The sequence below is a fragment of the Cyanistes caeruleus genome, chromosome 4, assembly GCF_971803275.1.
Source record: "Cyanistes caeruleus chromosome 4, bCyaCae1.hap1.1, whole genome shotgun sequence".
Taxonomy (NCBI): Eukaryota; Metazoa; Chordata; class Aves; order Passeriformes; family Paridae; genus Cyanistes; species Cyanistes caeruleus.
Window position 1 is genome coordinate 59855797 of NC_141704.1, and position 18145 is coordinate 59873941.

Below are 18145 nucleotides of genomic sequence, written 5' to 3' on the forward strand. Positions count from 1 at the left end.
ATTATGCTGTTAAGTAAAGATAGGGACAAGGGATGTATGATTATGTGAGGGTTGCTCCAGGTTCACTTTTATTGTATTATATGTATAACATTTTTTAGGTTGAACAATAACATTATGAGATACCATTATAATTAATGTCAGTTTTATGCCTGGCAGTGCACATCACTCTGCTGGTGATTCAACAGAGAGAGAAAAGTGTGCTCAAGGAATTGTGGCCCATGGCCTTTTCTGATCTCTCTTCTATTTTCTGCTACCAAACCATGGAGCAGGATAATTTAGAATCTTCAGGAGAATTGGAGACATTATTATTTCCAATTATCAGACTCATGCTTTGTCACTGGGGAGGTCTGGTGGGTTCTGCACCACACAGTCTGTTTTTCAGTGTTTGATTAATGTGACCTGGTAAACATATGCAATTTTAGGTTGCATTCCTCACCCTCTGGAGAGTTAAGTCCGTCACATCTCCTCAGAAAGTCACCTTCTCCAGCTTTAACTATAAACTGCAGCGATGTGAGTACACCCCTGCCTGTAAAAATCCAAAATTAAGAGGTCGGTGGCAGCTCAAAACCTGTGTTTGAGCCAGATTGCCCTGATTTGTTTTCGTGAGAGAATGTGTACTTTTAATCAGTGTTTTTGAAGAGACTTTTAAAAAAATCTGTGCTGTTTTGAAATGTTTAAAATTGTGACTTTGAAGGTATTTCATTTATTCTTCTAAAAATGGATAGTTATGCTAACCTAGTAGTGCTTGTAAATCTACTAGTGCTTGTTGCACCACAAACTATACTGCATGAACAAACTTCTCAAACAACTCTTCTTTGAATGCAAATTTCTTTCCTGTTAAAAACAGTTTATGTTTTCACTGCAATTTTCATTTCTTTTCACTGCAATTCTCATTTCCTATAAAAAAACCCCACTATTCTGGTCTAGGAACTGCTTTGACTTCCCCCTTTTTTATGATCTGTTTTCCCCTGTGTTACCACAGATTTTTCTCCTTAAAGTTGTTTGATTTTTATATGCTGAACTCTCTAAATCATGTAATGTCTCATCATAAGGATAATTTCATCATATTCATTGAAGTTTTTTCTTGATTCTGGGCTTTGGTATCCCATTTGTTCCTAAAACTTTTGGAAAGCATTTTGCCTTTATTAATTTCCTGGTAGACTATACAAAAGTCAGGCAATCCTAGGAATTTCTCCAGCTAAGTTACATGTATGTGTTAAATGAAACCAATATCAGGAAAAAAATTATCTGTTTTTTGGGGTTAGAATGACTTCCATCCCTATTGCTATGATCAATATAGTTTAATGCATATAGAACCTAGGAGGCATGAGGGCTTTTTTAATCTCTTGACTGGAATGTTTTGACAGTGGCAAACATGAGGACACTGGAATTTGTAGTTTATGGTAGTAGATGTGGGAAGTGCAAACCAGTGCATTTGGTGCTGGCTTTATTTACTGAACACAGAGTTAGACCCTCATGCAGTGCCATCACTGTGAAGTATCTTTGACAGCTGTGTAACTTACAGATTTTATTTAAGCTAGGTGCAGTGCTATATGAACTTCTAAAAAAATTGTTTCTAAATGCAAAATATCTGCCTGATGGATTTTTCACTTTCTCTATTTAGTTCTTAATAATTTGACAGCAATCTATGATGTTTCTGTAGTGTAATATTTGTGACTAAATTTAGGATCTAATTCTGTCCTTTCTACCAATTCTGCTCTTTCAGGTGCCAAATAAAGAGTTGGTTCAGTTATGTCCTTCAGAAACAGAAGTCCTAGAGAATTCAGAACAAACCCAGGGTGCTATTCCATTTCCCAGTAATGAACCTCTCCTCAGTAAGATCTATTTCTCTTGGGTATTCTGGGAGTTACAGGGGCTGACATTTCTGATCAATGGTGTAATTTCTGAGTGCACCACTTTACAACCATATATAAATTGTAAAGAGATTTGGCTGGCTGGCTGACTGTCTGAAGATGAGAGCACTCTGAAAACAGACGTGTTATTGCTGCAAGGCAAAGAGAAAAATTTGATCAGTGAGGCAATCTCATGACAAAAAACAACATCTGTAACTAAAGTTTACCATTACATTCTTACACTTTTCATGAGGCACTTTACTGTTCTCTCTCCAGGACAGAAATGGAAAGGGAAAAGTATTTCAATGTAATGTCAGGGAATTTCTTGGAATTTATGAATTATTGTCCTTTAGCACCTTACCTCTTTCTTAGCTGCAAGCTGGGAGTAGTTGACACAAAGGACTGATCAAAATTATTTAGAAAGCATTTTTTTTGTCTTTCCCTTGTTAAGTTTGTCTGGATACAGGATTCTTATTTGAGGAAAATGCCACCGCATTATGTTTAACATAAAAGGCAAAATGCTGTAAAAGCCATGTTTATGCTGATCTTGTATTTTAGCTCTTAGAAACTTTTCCATCTCCTTCTCCCTCATTTACCAGGGATTTATTTAGAACCTACAGCTTTCTTTGAGTTAACTATGAGCCTTTTCAAAAAAAATTTAAAAACCCAAACTCTGACAACCCCAAACCAACCAACCAACTAAAAAAAAAAAACACTGAAAAAGAAACACAAAGGAAAAAATGTTAATCCTCTAATAAGGGTTTGGGAAAAAATAATTAGAAACAACCCCAATGACACAGGAGTAATGGTTTTAAAGCAAAAGGGAGTCATGTTAGGTTTTTTTTTAACAGAAATATTTGCCTTGACTTCAAAGGCAGGTACTGCTTCAAACCAATTCTGTTTTGCAAGTTGCCATGTTCTCCATGCCTCATAGTGTCCATACTGCTTCAAACGCCCTGTTTTAATCACTGTGTAGGTGGCAATTCTCAGCTGGACTTCGATGCCATCTGTGAGAACGATGACACTGCAATGACAGCTCTGATGAATTACCTGGAGGCTGACGGAGGGCTGGGAGACCCAGCTGACCTCAGTGATATCCAGTGGGCCCTCTAGAGCTGCTTCTGGGAGTAAGGAATGTCAAAAACCCCTCATGCACAACAACCCTACATCCTCAGTACTGTACTGGAGTTTTGTAATGGTTCCTTTGAATTCAGACTTGCTGTCTCTGGATTTTTAAAGACTGAAGCCTTGTTCAGAGTGAGAGACATCTTCTGCTGCACCTGTGGACAAATGCAATATTTTTTCGTGATGAGGAAATCTTGAAATTTTAATATTGAAACATCTGTAACTGGAATGCTTAGAACACATAAGTATATTTTTGCTAAGAAGCTTTAACCAAAAGGTACTGTACAATGTACAGGATTACTTTTTCTTAGTTTTAATACTTCAAACTTTTATTTATTATTTTTGTTTCAAGTTGCAGAATATTGGTTATCCATGTTACTTTCTGTAGAACCTACTGTACTTACATGGTTTGAGAATATTTGTAACTATTAAATTTAATTGAAATAATTATTTGCACACACTACAGTTGTAAAATAAGGTATTGTAATTCTCAAATGATGCAGTTTGTGATTCCTTGCACTTCTCAGCAGTGCAGTTTTTGCAGTCAAAGGTGAAAATGAAGCCTATGGTTCTGGGAGCAAGGACTGGGGGGTTGGATCACCCTAATAAATAAAAGAGAATGTTTTGAGAAAAACACTCATTTTCCCAGTACACAAACACGAGAAGGGCATAAGAAAAAAGCAACAAAAACTCTTAATTATTGTTTTATGTTATTTGTAATGTATGATTAGAGAGGCAGTGCATAGAGACAGAGAAAAAAATGTTCTATTTGTAATAAAGCACTTTGGTCTTGTCCCAGGGTCTTGACTAACTAGAGAAGTTTGAATGGATAGTCTTGGCTCCAGGGTGAAGCTTGCACTCACCCTGTTGGTGAAAAAAATGTTAAAATTCTAGAGCATCTTTTCTGGTTTTGGAGAGATTGAGAGAATTTTGTATTTCTTGAGTGTGTGACTTTTAAAAATCTCTCTGTACTATAGCTGTGTAAGTAAATGCTATGCAGGACGATCTTTTGGGAACAACTTTTGCAAGGATTGTATCCCAGTTACAGCAAATTACTCAAGAATGTGGCACTTTAGAGGTTGCATTAGAACAACATAGCACTAATATAGCAAGAGGATCTTTTTATCTCTGGTATTGAAGGTTGAAACAAATTTTTGCATAGATGATATATCATACAATTACAGATTTTTTCATGTTTTCTTCATGTTTGGTTTTTTTGTTTGTTTGTTTGTTTTTTTAATTCAGTTAATGAAAGGGTAGCATTTGAAGATACCTGATACATGTGCATCTTTTTAATACAGACATTTAAACAAAGGTACCACCCTAACCTCTCTCACTCCAGGTGAGCATGGCAGCCTGGGCTGGTGTTTTTAGGAAGGCTGGAGTTGGGAACAGGTGGATATGGCCGTCACTAGATGTCATCCTTGTGCTGCTGGGGAGCTGCCCCTGTCCTCATGAGAACACGATCTGGACATGAAGTGGCTTCCTATGCTTGGCAGAGCATGACTGACTCCTTTTGCAAACATTGAGTTTTTGATGATGGGGATTTGCTAGAATGGCTTCTTGGATTGCTTTTTCTTTTTTTTTTAACTCTATAGACTTTTTTCTTTTAAATTAAATTTTGAGGTAATTTCCTGCGTTCAGATCTCTTTTTTACTGACACGGGGCCAAAATCATCAGTTCTCTTGTTTTATTAGAATAAACTTTTCTGCCTTTTCTGAATTTTGGGCTATATCATGAAGCAAAGTAGGAGAAATAAACAGGCACTTTCTAAGAACTGACAGAAATCTATTTGTGTAAAAGAAATTTGAGAACTTGAGATTGTGCCATTGTAAAATGCATTTTCTCTTTTCTATTCTAGAAATAAATTCTAAATAAACCAGCAAACACTGTAGCTCATAGATAAATGACTACATACGTAACTAAAAATTGTACAGACCTTATTAGAACAGTTTTTTAAACTGGATTAGTTTGGAAATGGGGCAGCTGTTGTTATTGCAGGAGCAGATTAATTCTTTCACAAGATTTATGTGTTTAGACTCAAGCCACTATTTTTGGATCCTTGGCTATCCCTAAAAATAAAACAAAAAATGTAACTTTGATTCTTTTGCAGTCAATGACAAATATTGTGACTTTCAATTCATTTAGTAGATTCTCCCTTTACTATTTGTAAGTTTTTTTCTGGCTTAAATCAGCTTTTTCAAGAAAAAAGTGTCACTTGTAAATATTTCTGTTGAAACCAATAGATATTTTTGAATACAATTGAGATAGTATGTGCTTATCTTTGTATAACAACACAATTCTATTGAGATACTGAAGTTTCTTCCTGGCATGGTGCAGATAATGGTAGGATGTGGTTCAATCAGGTCAATAAATACTATTTTGATGCCCTGCTTAGTCTGCTGGCAATTCTGTCTGATACTGAACTGAAATATGAAGTACTTGTTCTTTCAGATCCCATGCTCCTTCCCTAAAAACATAAACAGGGATGTGGAACTCCTGTGGGTTTTGGTAGCTCAATGTGATGCTCCCCAGGCATGGGAGAGCCTGTAAACCAAGCTAATGTGCATTTTTTGGGATTCAAACAGAACTTCAGAATACCCTCATGTCCTCCAGGGATGAACTCTGAGGGTGTCCGCACATTAACCCTGAACTTCTTCATTTCCTGTTGCAAGCAGAAGGCCTATGAGGAGCAGCTGAAGGAGCTGGGAATGCTAAGCCTGGAAAAAAAGAGGCTCAGGGGAGACCTCAGCACTCTGCAACTCCCTGACTGGAGGTAGGTGGGGGTCAGGCTCTGCTCCCAAGGGACAGGAAGAGAGGAGCTGGTGTCGAGTTGTGCCAGGGGAGGTTTAGATTGGATATTGGTAAAAAAAAGGGTTATTAAGCATTGGTAGAGGCTGCCCAGGGCAGTGGAGAAATCACCATTCCAGGAGGTTAAAAGATGTGCAGGTGTGGCACTGATGGATGTGGTAGTGGTGGATTTGGTGGTCATGGATTACAGCTTGATCTCCAAGGTCTTTTTTAACCAGTGTGGTGTACCTGTGAGCATTTGTCACTTGATGTTTTGGGGACAGGGAGGATCCTTTCTGTGCTTTTGGGATTCCTTTGTAGGGTATGGTCAAGTACAGTGCTGCTGTATGGGTCTAAAGCAGAGATTGATTCCAGGTTTCTTTCCTGTGGTGCTTTGTAATTCTGGAATTTGCTGTGGATCTTCAATTTTTTAGAATACTGGAAAATTTGGTTTACTTACAAGCACAAAAGGCTAAAGTGATTTTAGTGACTGCTCACAGCAGAGTTTCTGTTCATGATCCAAAGTGGAACAGAAAAGATAATACAGTACCTCAGCCTGCCTAATCAGCTAAAGGTAAGTTCAGGTATGTGGGCACTGCAGATAACTTTTTATTATTCATTTGCTTTCCTGTCAAAACCATCAGAAATAATCACACAATCTTTGGAAAAGGTACAAAGTTTTGTGGGAAAGCTCTACCTTAGCTGTTGCTGCCACCATGCTGGCCCTGTCTGGGTGGTAACTTTTCTTCCCTGGCATTTTCAGATTCCAAGTGTACATGACCCATCATCTGTTACATGTCCTACACCACTCAGGAACCTTGGCACAACAGAGAGAAAGTCACATAATTAATAGGCTTGTGGGTAACACTCTTAATGGGTAACAGTGAGGCTTATCAGGGTACTCCTGGAAGGTACTGTAAGGTGAGCAGCAGGACTCTGAACTCTACAACAGCTCAGGTAACGTGCAATGCTTTTAAACAAATAAATCTGACTTCAAACACTGCTGTTTTCATAAACCTTACAGATAGGGATGTATTGCAGAGAAGGCAATACCACTGGCCCTTTAATATTTAGCAAAATACTTTCAGATGAGTGGATAGAAATTCTTTGAGAGGAATGGTTCTATCCTTAGACTTCATCTTGTCACAATAGGATAAGCAAATTGATTTCTTAATTACACAATTATAGAATCTCCTGATTTAGGAGGGACCCATCAGGATCATAGAGTCCAACTCAAAAATCCCACCCTCTGCCTGAGAGTGTCATCCAAACACTCTTGGAGCTCTGGCCACTCTTGGGGCCGTGACCACTCTCTGGGGAGCCTCTTCAGTGCTTGACACCCTCTGAGGGAAGGACCTTTCACTGATCTCCAGCCTGACCCTACCCTGGCCCAGCTCCATTCCCCTGAGTCTTGCCTCTGGTCACCAGAAAGGAAAGATCAGTGTTTGCCCCTGCTCTTCCCTTGTGCTTTATATAAATTTGATTTGCTAGGTCTTTAAGAATTTTAAGATTTTTTTGTTTTCATCTGTAAATGCAGTTCCAGTATCAGATACTATTTCATTATCATTGAAGGGATGATAAATCCCTTATCAAACAAAAAGGCAGGTGAGCTTAGTGTTGTTTCAGCAAGCTCCAGTCAGCTTCTAAAGATTTGCTCTGAACAGCTCTGGGCTGCTCTCACTTCATTCTCCATGGAATTTGTGTTCCAGCCCCTCTGGTGTTCAGGATGCCCTTTCTGCTGGGGGCAGCAATGGACACAGGCTGACTCCTAAGAAAATTGTTGCAGGAAGAGCTGCTTCTCCTCTTTTGGTCTCCTGCTAGTTTCATTTGCAGATTTCTGTTTGATTTGTGGATTGCTGCTTCTGGAGCTGCCAGAGCAAGCAGAGTTGATTCTTATTTTTTCTCTCTCTGTTACTCGTGACCACTTAGATCTTTGTGACAGTACTCCTTTATGAACCCCCAGCTTTTTAAATCACAACAGTTTTCGGGGCTGCCTTGCTTGTGGTTTATTACAGTATTTTACTGCCTGCTCCTAGATCATCTTTTAAAAAAACAAACCATGTTTCTCAAAGTGTAACCTTTCCTGTCCTGCTTTTGATGACAGCAATGATTCAGACAATGGTCTGGAACACCCAATCTTTTCCAGTAGATGTGCTATGGCCATGGTATGGATTCCTCCAGCTGAGCCTGATGTGATTCCTGCTCATGTCAGGAGGTTTTCTCTTGCTCACATTTTACATAAAATATGCAGCATCTGATCTGTAACACTGTTCTTTGTGATTTCCAGATCCAGCTGACACATCTCTGAGGTTCATGCTGCTTTCACGCTCAGTGTTCATGCTGGAGAGGTTTCTGTAGCTAATTACTTTTGCACCCTGGTGGGTATGTGAAATTGTATGGAAAGCTTCCTTGTCCACCCAAAAAGGAACTAGAGTTTGCTTTTTCTTGTTTTCAGGGGCTAATTACACAAGGTTCCAGATCAAATGCACAAGACTGATCATCTGACACCGGGCACTTGAAACAATCCCAAGCACTGGGGCAGAATGGTCACTTCTTAAACGGCCTTCTGCATTTTGGGATGTAGAAACCAGAAACTTCGGGACAGAGAAACTTTAGATCTGAAATTTTGCAGCAGAGCCAAGACAGGACAGCATCTCTTCCATCAGTTCAGCAGCAGGTTCAGTGTGCAGGGCTTTCCTTCGAGTGTTCAAACACTTTGGGAAGAGCCAGGGATGGGACAGCTGAGGTCAGAAGTTTGACTGTTTAGGGGGTACAGTTTGGGAGCATTTTGTCCTTCAGCTCCTCTGGATTATGAATCCTTTGGGCACCGAATCTCTGCTGTCCTTTTTAGGAAGAGATTGGAGGGGAATTTAAACACAAGGAGAAAAGTTCAGGTATGGATTTGACAGCTAGAAATTGTGCAGTGCCTTGTCCTAGGGCTTAACAAGATGTCGTACCAAAGCTCAAGGCCAAAACAGTTTGCTCTGCTGAGTATTTAACAATCAGATTACTTCAGGTAGCTGAAAGTAAGAAGAAAGTAAGCTGAAAGCCAGGACAGCTTTGACAGCCCAGCTACAATAGTTGTAGAAGTTGAAGAAGAGCACACATTTCCACGATAATGTCTCCCGCGGGGTCGATCCCGGGGCGGGCACCGAGCGGAGTGGCGCGGGCTGCCGGAGCCGGCGGAGGCGCGGCCGCCCCGGGAGGGCTCTGCGCGGTTCGGCCGCAGGGAAGGGAAGTTCCCGGGACCCGCTCCGAGAGCGCTCGGAGCCGACTGCGGCAACTTCGTGTCCCGGCGGGATGAGCCCCGCCGTGCCCTGCCCCGGCGGCTCCTCCTCTGCCGCCGCCATGGCCCGGGGCCCCCGGCAGCGGGGCCAGAGCCGCCCCGGTGCCGGGAGCGCCGCGTGTGCCCGGAGCGGGGGGCAACGGGGGCTGCCCCGGCACGTCCTGACAGCCTCTGGCCCCCGTGCCGTGTGTCCCTGTCCCCTGGCCGTGTGTCCCTGTCCCCCGTGCCGTGTGTCCCTGTCCCCCGTGCCGTGTGTCCCTGTCCCCGGTGCCGTGTGTCCCTGTCCCCCGTGCCGTGTGTCCCTGTCCCCCGGCCGTGTGTCCCTGTCCCCCGTGCCGTGTGTCCCTGTCCCCCGTGGTGTGTCCCTGTCCCCCGGCCGTGTGTCCCTGTCCCCCGTGCCGTGTGTCCCTGTCCCCCGTGCCGTGTGTCCCTGTCCCCCGTGGTGTGTCCCTGTCCCCCGTGCCGTGTCCCAGTGCTTTCGGCACTCCCGACCTTCTGTGCCTTGTTTCTGTGCTGGACCTGACGTAACTTTTCGGGAAGTTTTGGGGAGAGGCTCTAGTAGGGCGCTTCAGGCCCTGGTGCTGTGAAGCTGCAGTGACGAGTTTTATCTGGAGCTGACAAATGCGGTTTGATTTAAGGCCTGGGGTTCCTACATCCTGTAATTACTTCTCGAGGTCTGTTTCTGCTCGAGCCGTGACTTCTACCAGCTGAAATAGCTGCGCTTGCTCCCACCGTGGCTGGGCTGCAGCTGGAGCTGTAAGAAGGTGCTTTGCACCTCTGTGGCTGTGTCTGGGGAGGAAGGGAAGCTTTGGTGTTCAGCGCTTGGCTGTGGTGTAACGCGTGTGCGCTCCCTCGTGTGAGTGAGGAGCACAGGGAAGAGTTCCAGGCTGGGCTTGGCTGGGCCTGAGCCTCCAGAGGCTCTGCTGGCTCTCCTTATTCTGGCCCGAGCACAGCCGCTACCAGCAGCACCGTGTGTAGGCTCTGTGTGGATTGCACTGGCAGCGGATTGAGCAATACAAGTGTCGCTGCATTCCAAAAAGTAAACAGCACAAATGGGACACGGGGTGGGAATATTCTCCATGCCTACAGTGTGGAGCTTTGGGGAGGAGAGGGACTTGTCTGTCCCATTGGAATTTAGGACCTGAGGCAAATGGAGCAAAGGGCTTGAGTCCATTTTCCTATGCAGGTTCTAATGTACCTTAGAAGAGATTTGTGAAAAGGCATTATGCCTGATGGAATTTCTGAAAAACAGGAGCTGAAGCTTCCTGAAGTGGCCCAAACCTGCCTGCATGTATCCAAATGCAGCCCAATCCCTATTTTTTTGTACAGCTGGAATGAGGCCTCAGCTGCTGTTACTTGCCAGCTCCCAAGTTGTGCAGCTCAGTCTACAGCCCTAAAGGGCCAGGCTGTGGTTAAACAACCTGAGGTACCAGAGAGCTGGAGTCATTCCTAGCAGGTAACTTGACTTGGAAGCTGCATTCCAGACTTTAGTCCACATTTATTTTGTTTCATTTCCCACATGGAGGCACCGTGCATAAAGAAGCAGAAGTGGGGTGCTCCCAAAAAAAGGAAATCCAAATTCATTGGTGGCAATGGGCTTAAAATTCAAGTATGAGTGGAGGGGCCTTTAGAACATTTCCAGTTCCTTACTATGAATGGAATTTAAATGAAGTATCCAAATCATGACAAGCATGTATGAACTCCAAAGCCTCTGCAAGTCTTTTACAGCCAGGCAGGGAGACAAGAGTCTGGGGTCGCTCCCCAAAAATTGGCTGCTGGTTTGTTTGAGCAGGCAAAGGAATAATTTTGTATTCCCTAGGGCTGGCCCTATGGATAAAGGTTTATTTGTGTGCCCTGGGTTTATTCAGTGTATCTCCAAAACGCTGGAAACAGATTCCATTGAAATGCCAGGGGTGCCAAATACCTTCCCCAGCCAGAGCTCAGAGCCAGCCCTGTGGGAAGGGGTTTAATGTTCATTTTCCCAGTCCCTCGAGGCAGCAGCATCTGTACCCCAACATGCCCAAGGTGCAGCGTGCTGGCAGGAGGCAAATCCAGGGGTTGGACAGTAGGAGTTTGCACTGCTCCTGTAATCCCAGACCTGGAGCTGTGCTTTACAACTCCCAGGAGATGCTGCCTCACTCAAAACCCATTTAAAGCTCAGCATCCTTCCTGGACCTTTGGAATTATTGTTGCTCCCGTTGTTGCTCTTTCCCAATACTATTATGATTATTATTGTAAATTACCACTCCATTTCTTCCATAGCCGTTTGCTTTCCAGAGGTGGTTCTTTAAGAAAGCCTCTCCAGCCTGGGAAGGTGCTTTTGGTTCCAGAGCCATTGCCAGCCCCGGGGAAGGCGCAGTGGCGCCGGTGTGTGTGAGCAGCCCCCTGCGGGGACTGCACCGAGGGCGGGGAGAGAGGGGAGGTGAGGAGTGAGGAGGGAAGCGGGAGGGGAAGGGAAAGGCCCGGTGTGGGGGGAAGAGGGAGGGCGGACAGACGACGGGGAGATGGGAACAGATGCGGGGGTAACAGGGTAGGGACAGGAGAGGAAGAATCGGGGGGGTCGGGTTTGGGGGAAGAGGAAAGTGGGGGAAAGAGGGAGAAAGAAGGGGAATACCGGGAGAAGGAAGGAGGAGTAAAGGGGAGGACAGAAGGGGAGGCCGAAGCCCCCGCGCCTCACCGGCTGGGCCCTCCTCACCGTGCCCTGAGTGAGCAAATGGCGGCCGGCGCCATTTCCGGGCATTAAATCGCCTCGGCCCCGCCCCGCGCAGCCGCTCCGGGGCTCCGCGCGCCTGAGCCGGGCCTGAGCCCCGCCCCTGAGGCCCCTGAGGCCCCGGCCCCGCCTCAGCGAGCCCCGGCCTGCCCGCGATGGGGCGGGAACGGCCGCTCGCGTCTCCGCCCGTCACACCTGTGCTGGCGCCGGGGTCCGGCTCCTGCCCGTGTCCGCTGGGGGTCCCGGGGCCGGAGGACCGGGGCGGGATTGGCGCTGGGATGGGCCCCGGGATCGGCGCGGGCGGGAGGAGCCGCTCCGGGACGGGCGCTGGGGCCGAGCCCGGCGCTGCCGCTCCTGCTTCGGGGCTGGGGTCCCGCCGGGGCTCCGGGACCCCCCAGACCCCGCCCGTCCCTGCACAGCCGGGGGATTTATTTTGAACCTTTTATCCACTCTAGGCAGATAATTCTCATGGACAAATCCCAAAACTAAGGATAGGGGGTCGGGGTAGGGGGGTCGGAGCACTGGCAGTGTTCTTAAATTTAAAATTGCTTTAAATTAAAAACGCATTGGTGTCAGGAAGATTCATCCACAAACACCAGAGGTTTATGTCCAAAAAGGAGACAGAGGAGTGCTTTTACTTATTCGAATAAAGTGAGAGGACATGGGGCATTTCCCTGGGGTCTCTCAAATTTTTGGAGGATGCAGCCTCCTTTTTATCCTAATTTCCTGGCTACATTGGCTGAGGTACTTGGGAGGTACAGACTTACCTATCAGGAATCTGCCCTATCAGGCATTCCTAAGATTCCCCTCCAAAGTATAACCCTCCCTCTTAATTGTTAATTCTTATGGAATTTATGGTGTTTTCCCATTGTCTCTTTCATCTTTCAATATCCAGTCTCATTTATCAGCAAACATACAGTTTGTTTGTAAAGGCAAATATCTTTTTTTTCCATTCATAAACCAGTGGAATCTTTCCCATTGTTTCTTTTATCTCTCAGGGCTAGTTTTATTTACCAGCAGACCCACAGCTTGTTTGTAAAGACAAATCCATCATTCCTGTCATTGGGAAAAATAAGTCTGTGGAACATCTCATTTCCAGTCCTGGAACGGCTTCTGTCTGGCTGGCTGTGATTCCAGGTGCTCCCATGGGATTTTTGGCCTGTGGGACTCTAATGAAGTGCCAGGTGCTGCACATGACAGAAAATAATGGGAAAACTCTCTGGATCAGGCACTGTCCCAAAGAGCTGGCACTGCCCAGCATTCCTGGCTGGAATCTGTGGATCCCAGCACAGCCCCCCACCATAATGTCCCCATGGAGCTGACACTGCCCAGCATCCCTGACCAGGGTTTGGGGGTTCCAGCACAGCCCCCTCCCAACACATCCCACTCTTCCTCAAGTCCCCTTTAACCAGGATCATTTTTTGGAGTGGGGGCACCCAAACCCACCAGAATTTGCTTTAACCAGTTTTGGGGGATCTCCCCTCTCCCCTCCTCACTGAATTCCTGCTGCCAAAACCCAGCCTGAGGCTCAGATCCCCATCCCCTCAATCCCTCTGAGGATTTGCACTTGGATTTCCCAATCCAGCAGGGCAGCAATGCTGTTCTCCTCATTGTGCATCTGGATTGCAGTAACTGCTTAAGGAAAAATTCAAAGAAATTCAGAGAATGAGGAGATAAAAAAGAGCTGCCAGCTCCAACCAAGGGCTGCTCAAACCCCTTCTCAGTTATTTGCTTTAATTAACCATATAAATGAGCCAACCAAAACCACATTGATACAGTTTTATACTTTTTTATCAAGTTACAAGTACTACAGAATACAAAATACCCTTTTTAACACCAAAACTCTTCTAGGAGATACACAGAGTTATATACAGTGCAGGGCTGCACTGCACCCCCAAGCTGAGAATTGGGAGAAGAAAATCCAGACTGAGATTCCTGGGAGATTGGTGCAGCTTCTGCCAGCCAGAACAATCCTTGGTCTGAACACAGAGATGTGGATCCCAGGAACCTGGGACGACATCAATATCCTCCTGGGCCCTTTCATTGAAAGCAGATTTCCACAGAGAATTAATGAAATACAGAAAATTAAATGGAAATGAAGGAGCAGCTCCCCCAGCCCATCAGGCTGCAGCATCCAAAAGAAAATGAACAAAGATTATGGATGGGGACCATCACCAATCCCAAATCCCTGGTGTGGAATACCATGCTGCTTTGGTTTATAATCACCACTTCTCTTAGTGGACAAACCCTTCAGCTCTGCTTCCAATTCACCGAATTCCCAACTGTGGCCACCGAGATTCTGCTGCACTGTGTCCATGGCGGGATCCAGGAAAACACACAGGGTATGGTCCCATGGGAATGCTGCCCAGGAAGCACATGGACCTCATCTGTGCCTGCAGCCCAGAGGGAGATCTCTTCCCAACAGCTCCGGCTGTGCTCCGTGTGTCTCACGGTTCCCACGCTGACACACCACAGCTTCCTCCCCCTGCTGCCTTGGGGAGTAAACCCGAGGTGCCATCAGCAAAGGAGCCTCTTATGGACACAGAGTCTGGGCATTCAGGGCAAGAAAAGGAGTTTTCAGTCTTTAGACTGATCCAGCAGCTGGGCCTGGCGGTCACTGTTAAAGCCACCTTGTCCAGGGCATTGCTGCCAGGGGCCATTTCTGTAAAATCAGGGGGAAAGGGCTGACCCTTGGAGCTCCTGGAGTTAGCCAGGAGCTTTGCCAAAGGACTGGGAAAAAAACTCACATCCCCAGCAGAGATAAAAACGGGGAAAATGCAACCCATGGTGATGAAAAGGGAATGGAATGACTGGAACCATTTGAAATGGACAAGAGGAAATGGTCTCACGTGATCCCAGGGGAGGTTTAGGCTGGATATTGGGAAGTCTCATAGTGGAAAGGCTGTCCAGCCCTGGCACAGCTGCTCAGGGCTGGAGGCCCCATCCCTGGGGGGATTTAAAGCTGTGTGGATGTGGCACTTGGGGACATGGGACAGTGGTGGCCTCAACAGCACTGGGGAACACCTGGGCACCGTGATCTCAGAGGGCTTCTCCAACCTGAAGGATTCCATGATTCCAAGGACACCCTATACACAGCCAGCACAGACACACCTCTGCCTGCTGCAAGCATCATTTCACTTCCTCTCCTTCACTTGGCCACCAGATATTCCCTGGCAGCAGAGAACAACAGGGAGCAGTACCTGCTGTGGGAGAAGCCAGCAGGATTAGATCAAATTCCCTTCAGAAAGAGCTGACAGGATCCAGCCAGTCCTGTTCCCAGCTGCTTGGGAAGCTCCCAGTCCCTTCAAGTAGCAAAAGAGAGGGAAATCCCCTTGTGCCAAGGGACAATGACACGAGAACTCTGGGGAGAGAGCAGTAGAGACAGGAGAGGAACGCCAACACCAGAGCTTTCCAAAGGGAACGCCTGCCAAATCAACCTCCAGGACCTGTGGAAAACATTTTCCAGCTGAGCTGAGTCCATCTACTCCTGTCTTCCACTCACAGACCTTTCAGACCTCCATGCCCAGGAGCCACTCTGGATGAAAGGGCCCCTCTGTGTCCATGGATGTGGCTTTTCCCTTGCCACCCCTGTGGTCGATGGGGAGATAAAGGAGAAGGAATGAACGGGGAATAAAGTATCCATAAATACAGCAGATATGGTCCCATGCCTACACTGAGGTCATAACAAATAATATCCCAAGTTATTATGATTCAAGTCCCATTTAGCTGGGAAAAGTAAGAGGAAAGGCTCCTGGTCCCCATCTCTGACTCCTTTTTGTAGTACCTGTCACCCTGGAGTGCCAGGACAGGGGGGAATCACTTCCCACTGACACAGGGCAGGGATAGATGGGATATTGGGAAGAAATTCTTCCCTATGAGGGTGCTGAGGCCCTAGCACAAGGTGCCCAGAGAAGCTGTGGCTGCCCCTGGATCCCTGGCAGTGTCCAAGGTCAGGATGAACAGGGCTTGAAGCAAGCTGGGATAGTGGAAGGTGTCTCTGCAGGGGGTGGAGCAGGATGAGCTTTTAGGGTCCCTTCCACCCCAAACCATTCCGGAATTCCACGGCTCTGGCTCTGGCTGGAGCCAGCAGCGCCTCCTGGGTTCCCCTGCCCATGGTCTGGAGTTCCCCACCTGGGTCCCCTCAGGTGCCCAGTTCCAGCCCTTTGTTCCGTGCCCCTCAGGGCCCTGGACTTGTCATGGTCCTTGGCCAAAGCTGCCTCCCCAGCTCTTCCCCTAGGCAGATCCTGCTGTGCCAGCTTTTTCTGAGCCCCTGCCCTGAGCTGACACCCTTTGCTTTGCACCAGGGACCACCCCAGCAATTGTTCATGCTGGAATATCCCCCCACACTGGGTGTATGCCTGCAGGAAGCTGGGAAGTGCCTCGGTGCTGGGTTTTTGGAAGGATGATTGGGATTTAGCACCTACTGCAAGCACTTGAGGGACTGCATGCCAGTTTGTACAAAAATGCTAATTTGTGCCCAGGCTTGTCTAAATATCCATCCTGCAGAATTCCGGGGCTTCTCTACTACCATTCTGTTTAACTGGAACCTCTGGGATTCGGAAGGCTCCCAAGGGAAGCTGGAGGTTTGCAGGGAGAGCAGAGTTCATCTAATCCCACTTGATCCTCAAAGGCACGGGAGCTGGAGACCCAGAGCAGTGGAGTTGGGGCTGGCAGGTCTCTGCTGGTTGCTCCTGGTGATTCATCCCTGTCTCCTGTAGCTGAGAGCAGGCAGGGGATGGACACGGGGTTGGCAGGCAGCTGCTGCGCCCCTGCAGGATTTAATCAGCAACTCCAATCACCTCCTGCTCTTTGGGGTGTCCCGAGGTGCCCTCACAACCCAGAATAGACACCCAAGCTGGGTGGGAGCTACCATTCCATGGATCCCTGCCTTTTGGGGAGTCTGTTTCCAACCTCTGAGATCAAATGCATTTTTCTGTCCCTCGTTTGCAGACCCTGAACAACAAAGCTCCAGCTCTGGTGAGCATGAGGGGTCTGGAGCCACATTAGCACAGGAAATGGCAAAGGAAATGGTGGGAAACAAGGACACTGCACAGTCCACACGCAGGAGCAGAGGGAGAAGAGAGGCAGGGAGCAAGGGACTCCTCCCTGAGCAGGCATTTAATGCATCCTCTGGCTATCTTTCCAACTGATACCTGCTGTGCTCAAAGATAAGGTGGCCAAAAGCAAATCTCCTTCACTGGGTCAGTGCCGATGTCCTCTGACCTGAGGCAGCTCTGATGATTCCAGTTCTGCTCTCTCTACCCCACCTGGGTTATTTTCCAGCCATCCACAAGCAGGGGTCACTTGTCCCATTCATAGGGACAGCACACAAGCCAGGCCCAGCAGCTCTGTGCTAGCAGTGGGATGCATTCAGCTCTGTTTCATGCCTGGATTGCCCACTCCTGTGCATCCTTCTGGGAAATGAAGCAGGCCCTGGGATACAGGCTCCCAGCCCTGCCCAATCCAGGCTCACTTTCACCTCAGTACCCCGGGTTTCTGTCCTCACGGCAAATCCTCAACTGCACCCCAGATGATACCCCAGTGTTTGTCAGGCGGCCCCAGAAGGCTGCAGAGGCATTCCCACAACCCAGCCAAAGGAAGAAAGGGAGGCAGAACCAGAAGAAAGGGCCAGCAGGGGCAGTGCAGCAGCCAGAACAAACGGGGAGCACGGGGTGGGGGCAAGGATGAATGCAGGGGGACACCTCAGCTCCTGGTCCAGCAGGGCTGGATCAATGCTGCGGCACAGCCACGGATCCAGGCCCAGTGGTTCCAGAGGTGCTGCTCCAGGGGCACCTCTGGTGGAGCACACGGAGCCTCCAGCACACAGAGGGAGTTTGCCTTTCCTGAACCCCTCATTTTCAGTAGCTCTGGTCTCAACACCCATTTCTGCCGTGCCTTCTGCACAGGCAGGCAGATGGAACCTTCCCAAAGGGAATGCTCTCACCAATGTGAGAGCCCCTTCTCTGCCCCTTCTTCAGGCAGAGGGAATGATGAGCCTCTGAGCAAGACCCTCGAGTGAGGCCGAGTTCATTGAGGGCTTCCAGAAAACCAAACAGGCTTTGAACCTCTTGGTGAGACACAGAGGAGTTTCCATTTGTCCTGGCTTAGGGCAAATTTGGGAGGAAAACTTCCAAAGGGGTCCCTCTAGAAAACAGACTTCCATGCAGGGACAGGGCTTTCCCCCATGTATCCCAGCAGTGAGTGTTCAGAGGGAAATCTGAACAGAAAACACTGCCAAGGGACAAAGGTGTGAATTCCAGGTTCTTCAGAATTCAGGACAAACCTTGTGTCATGCTGTCACACAAACTGCCCTGGGATTATCAGGGGCTGGGGGCTGCACCTTAGCTGGTCCATCAGCACATGCAGTCACAGAAGCCTGGG

At 47.2% G+C, this 18145-nt stretch overlaps 1 protein-coding gene and 1 long non-coding RNA gene across 7 annotated transcripts in view; one reads left to right on the forward strand and one right to left on the reverse strand.

Annotated features, from left to right (window-relative positions):
- Positions 1–5371, forward strand: part of BMAL2 (basic helix-loop-helix ARNT like 2) — a 32043-nt gene extending 26672 nt beyond the window's left edge. For 4 of the 6 annotated variants that reach the window (XM_086885033.1, XM_086885034.1, XM_086885036.1 and 1 more), the window contains 3 exons: positions 423–510; positions 1727–1835; positions 2830–5371. In XM_086885033.1, the coding sequence (XP_086741159.1) occupies positions 423–510; positions 1727–1835; positions 2830–2966 (334 nt within the window). In that variant the 3' untranslated portion in view covers positions 2967–5371. The remainder of the gene's footprint in view (positions 1–422; positions 511–1726; positions 1836–2829) is intronic. The other 2 variants (XR_015285691.1, XR_015285692.1) reach the window with 1 other exon arrangement.
- LOC111929785 (uncharacterized) lies at positions 36–11805 on the reverse strand. The gene is made up of 4 exons (XR_015285693.1): positions 11732–11805; positions 6466–6585; positions 4918–5050; positions 36–3133 (listed from the first exon to the last, which is right to left on the reverse strand). It is a non-coding gene; the product is annotated as an uncharacterized LOC111929785 (long non-coding RNA).
- Between the last annotated feature and the right edge of the window lie 6340 nt (positions 11806–18145).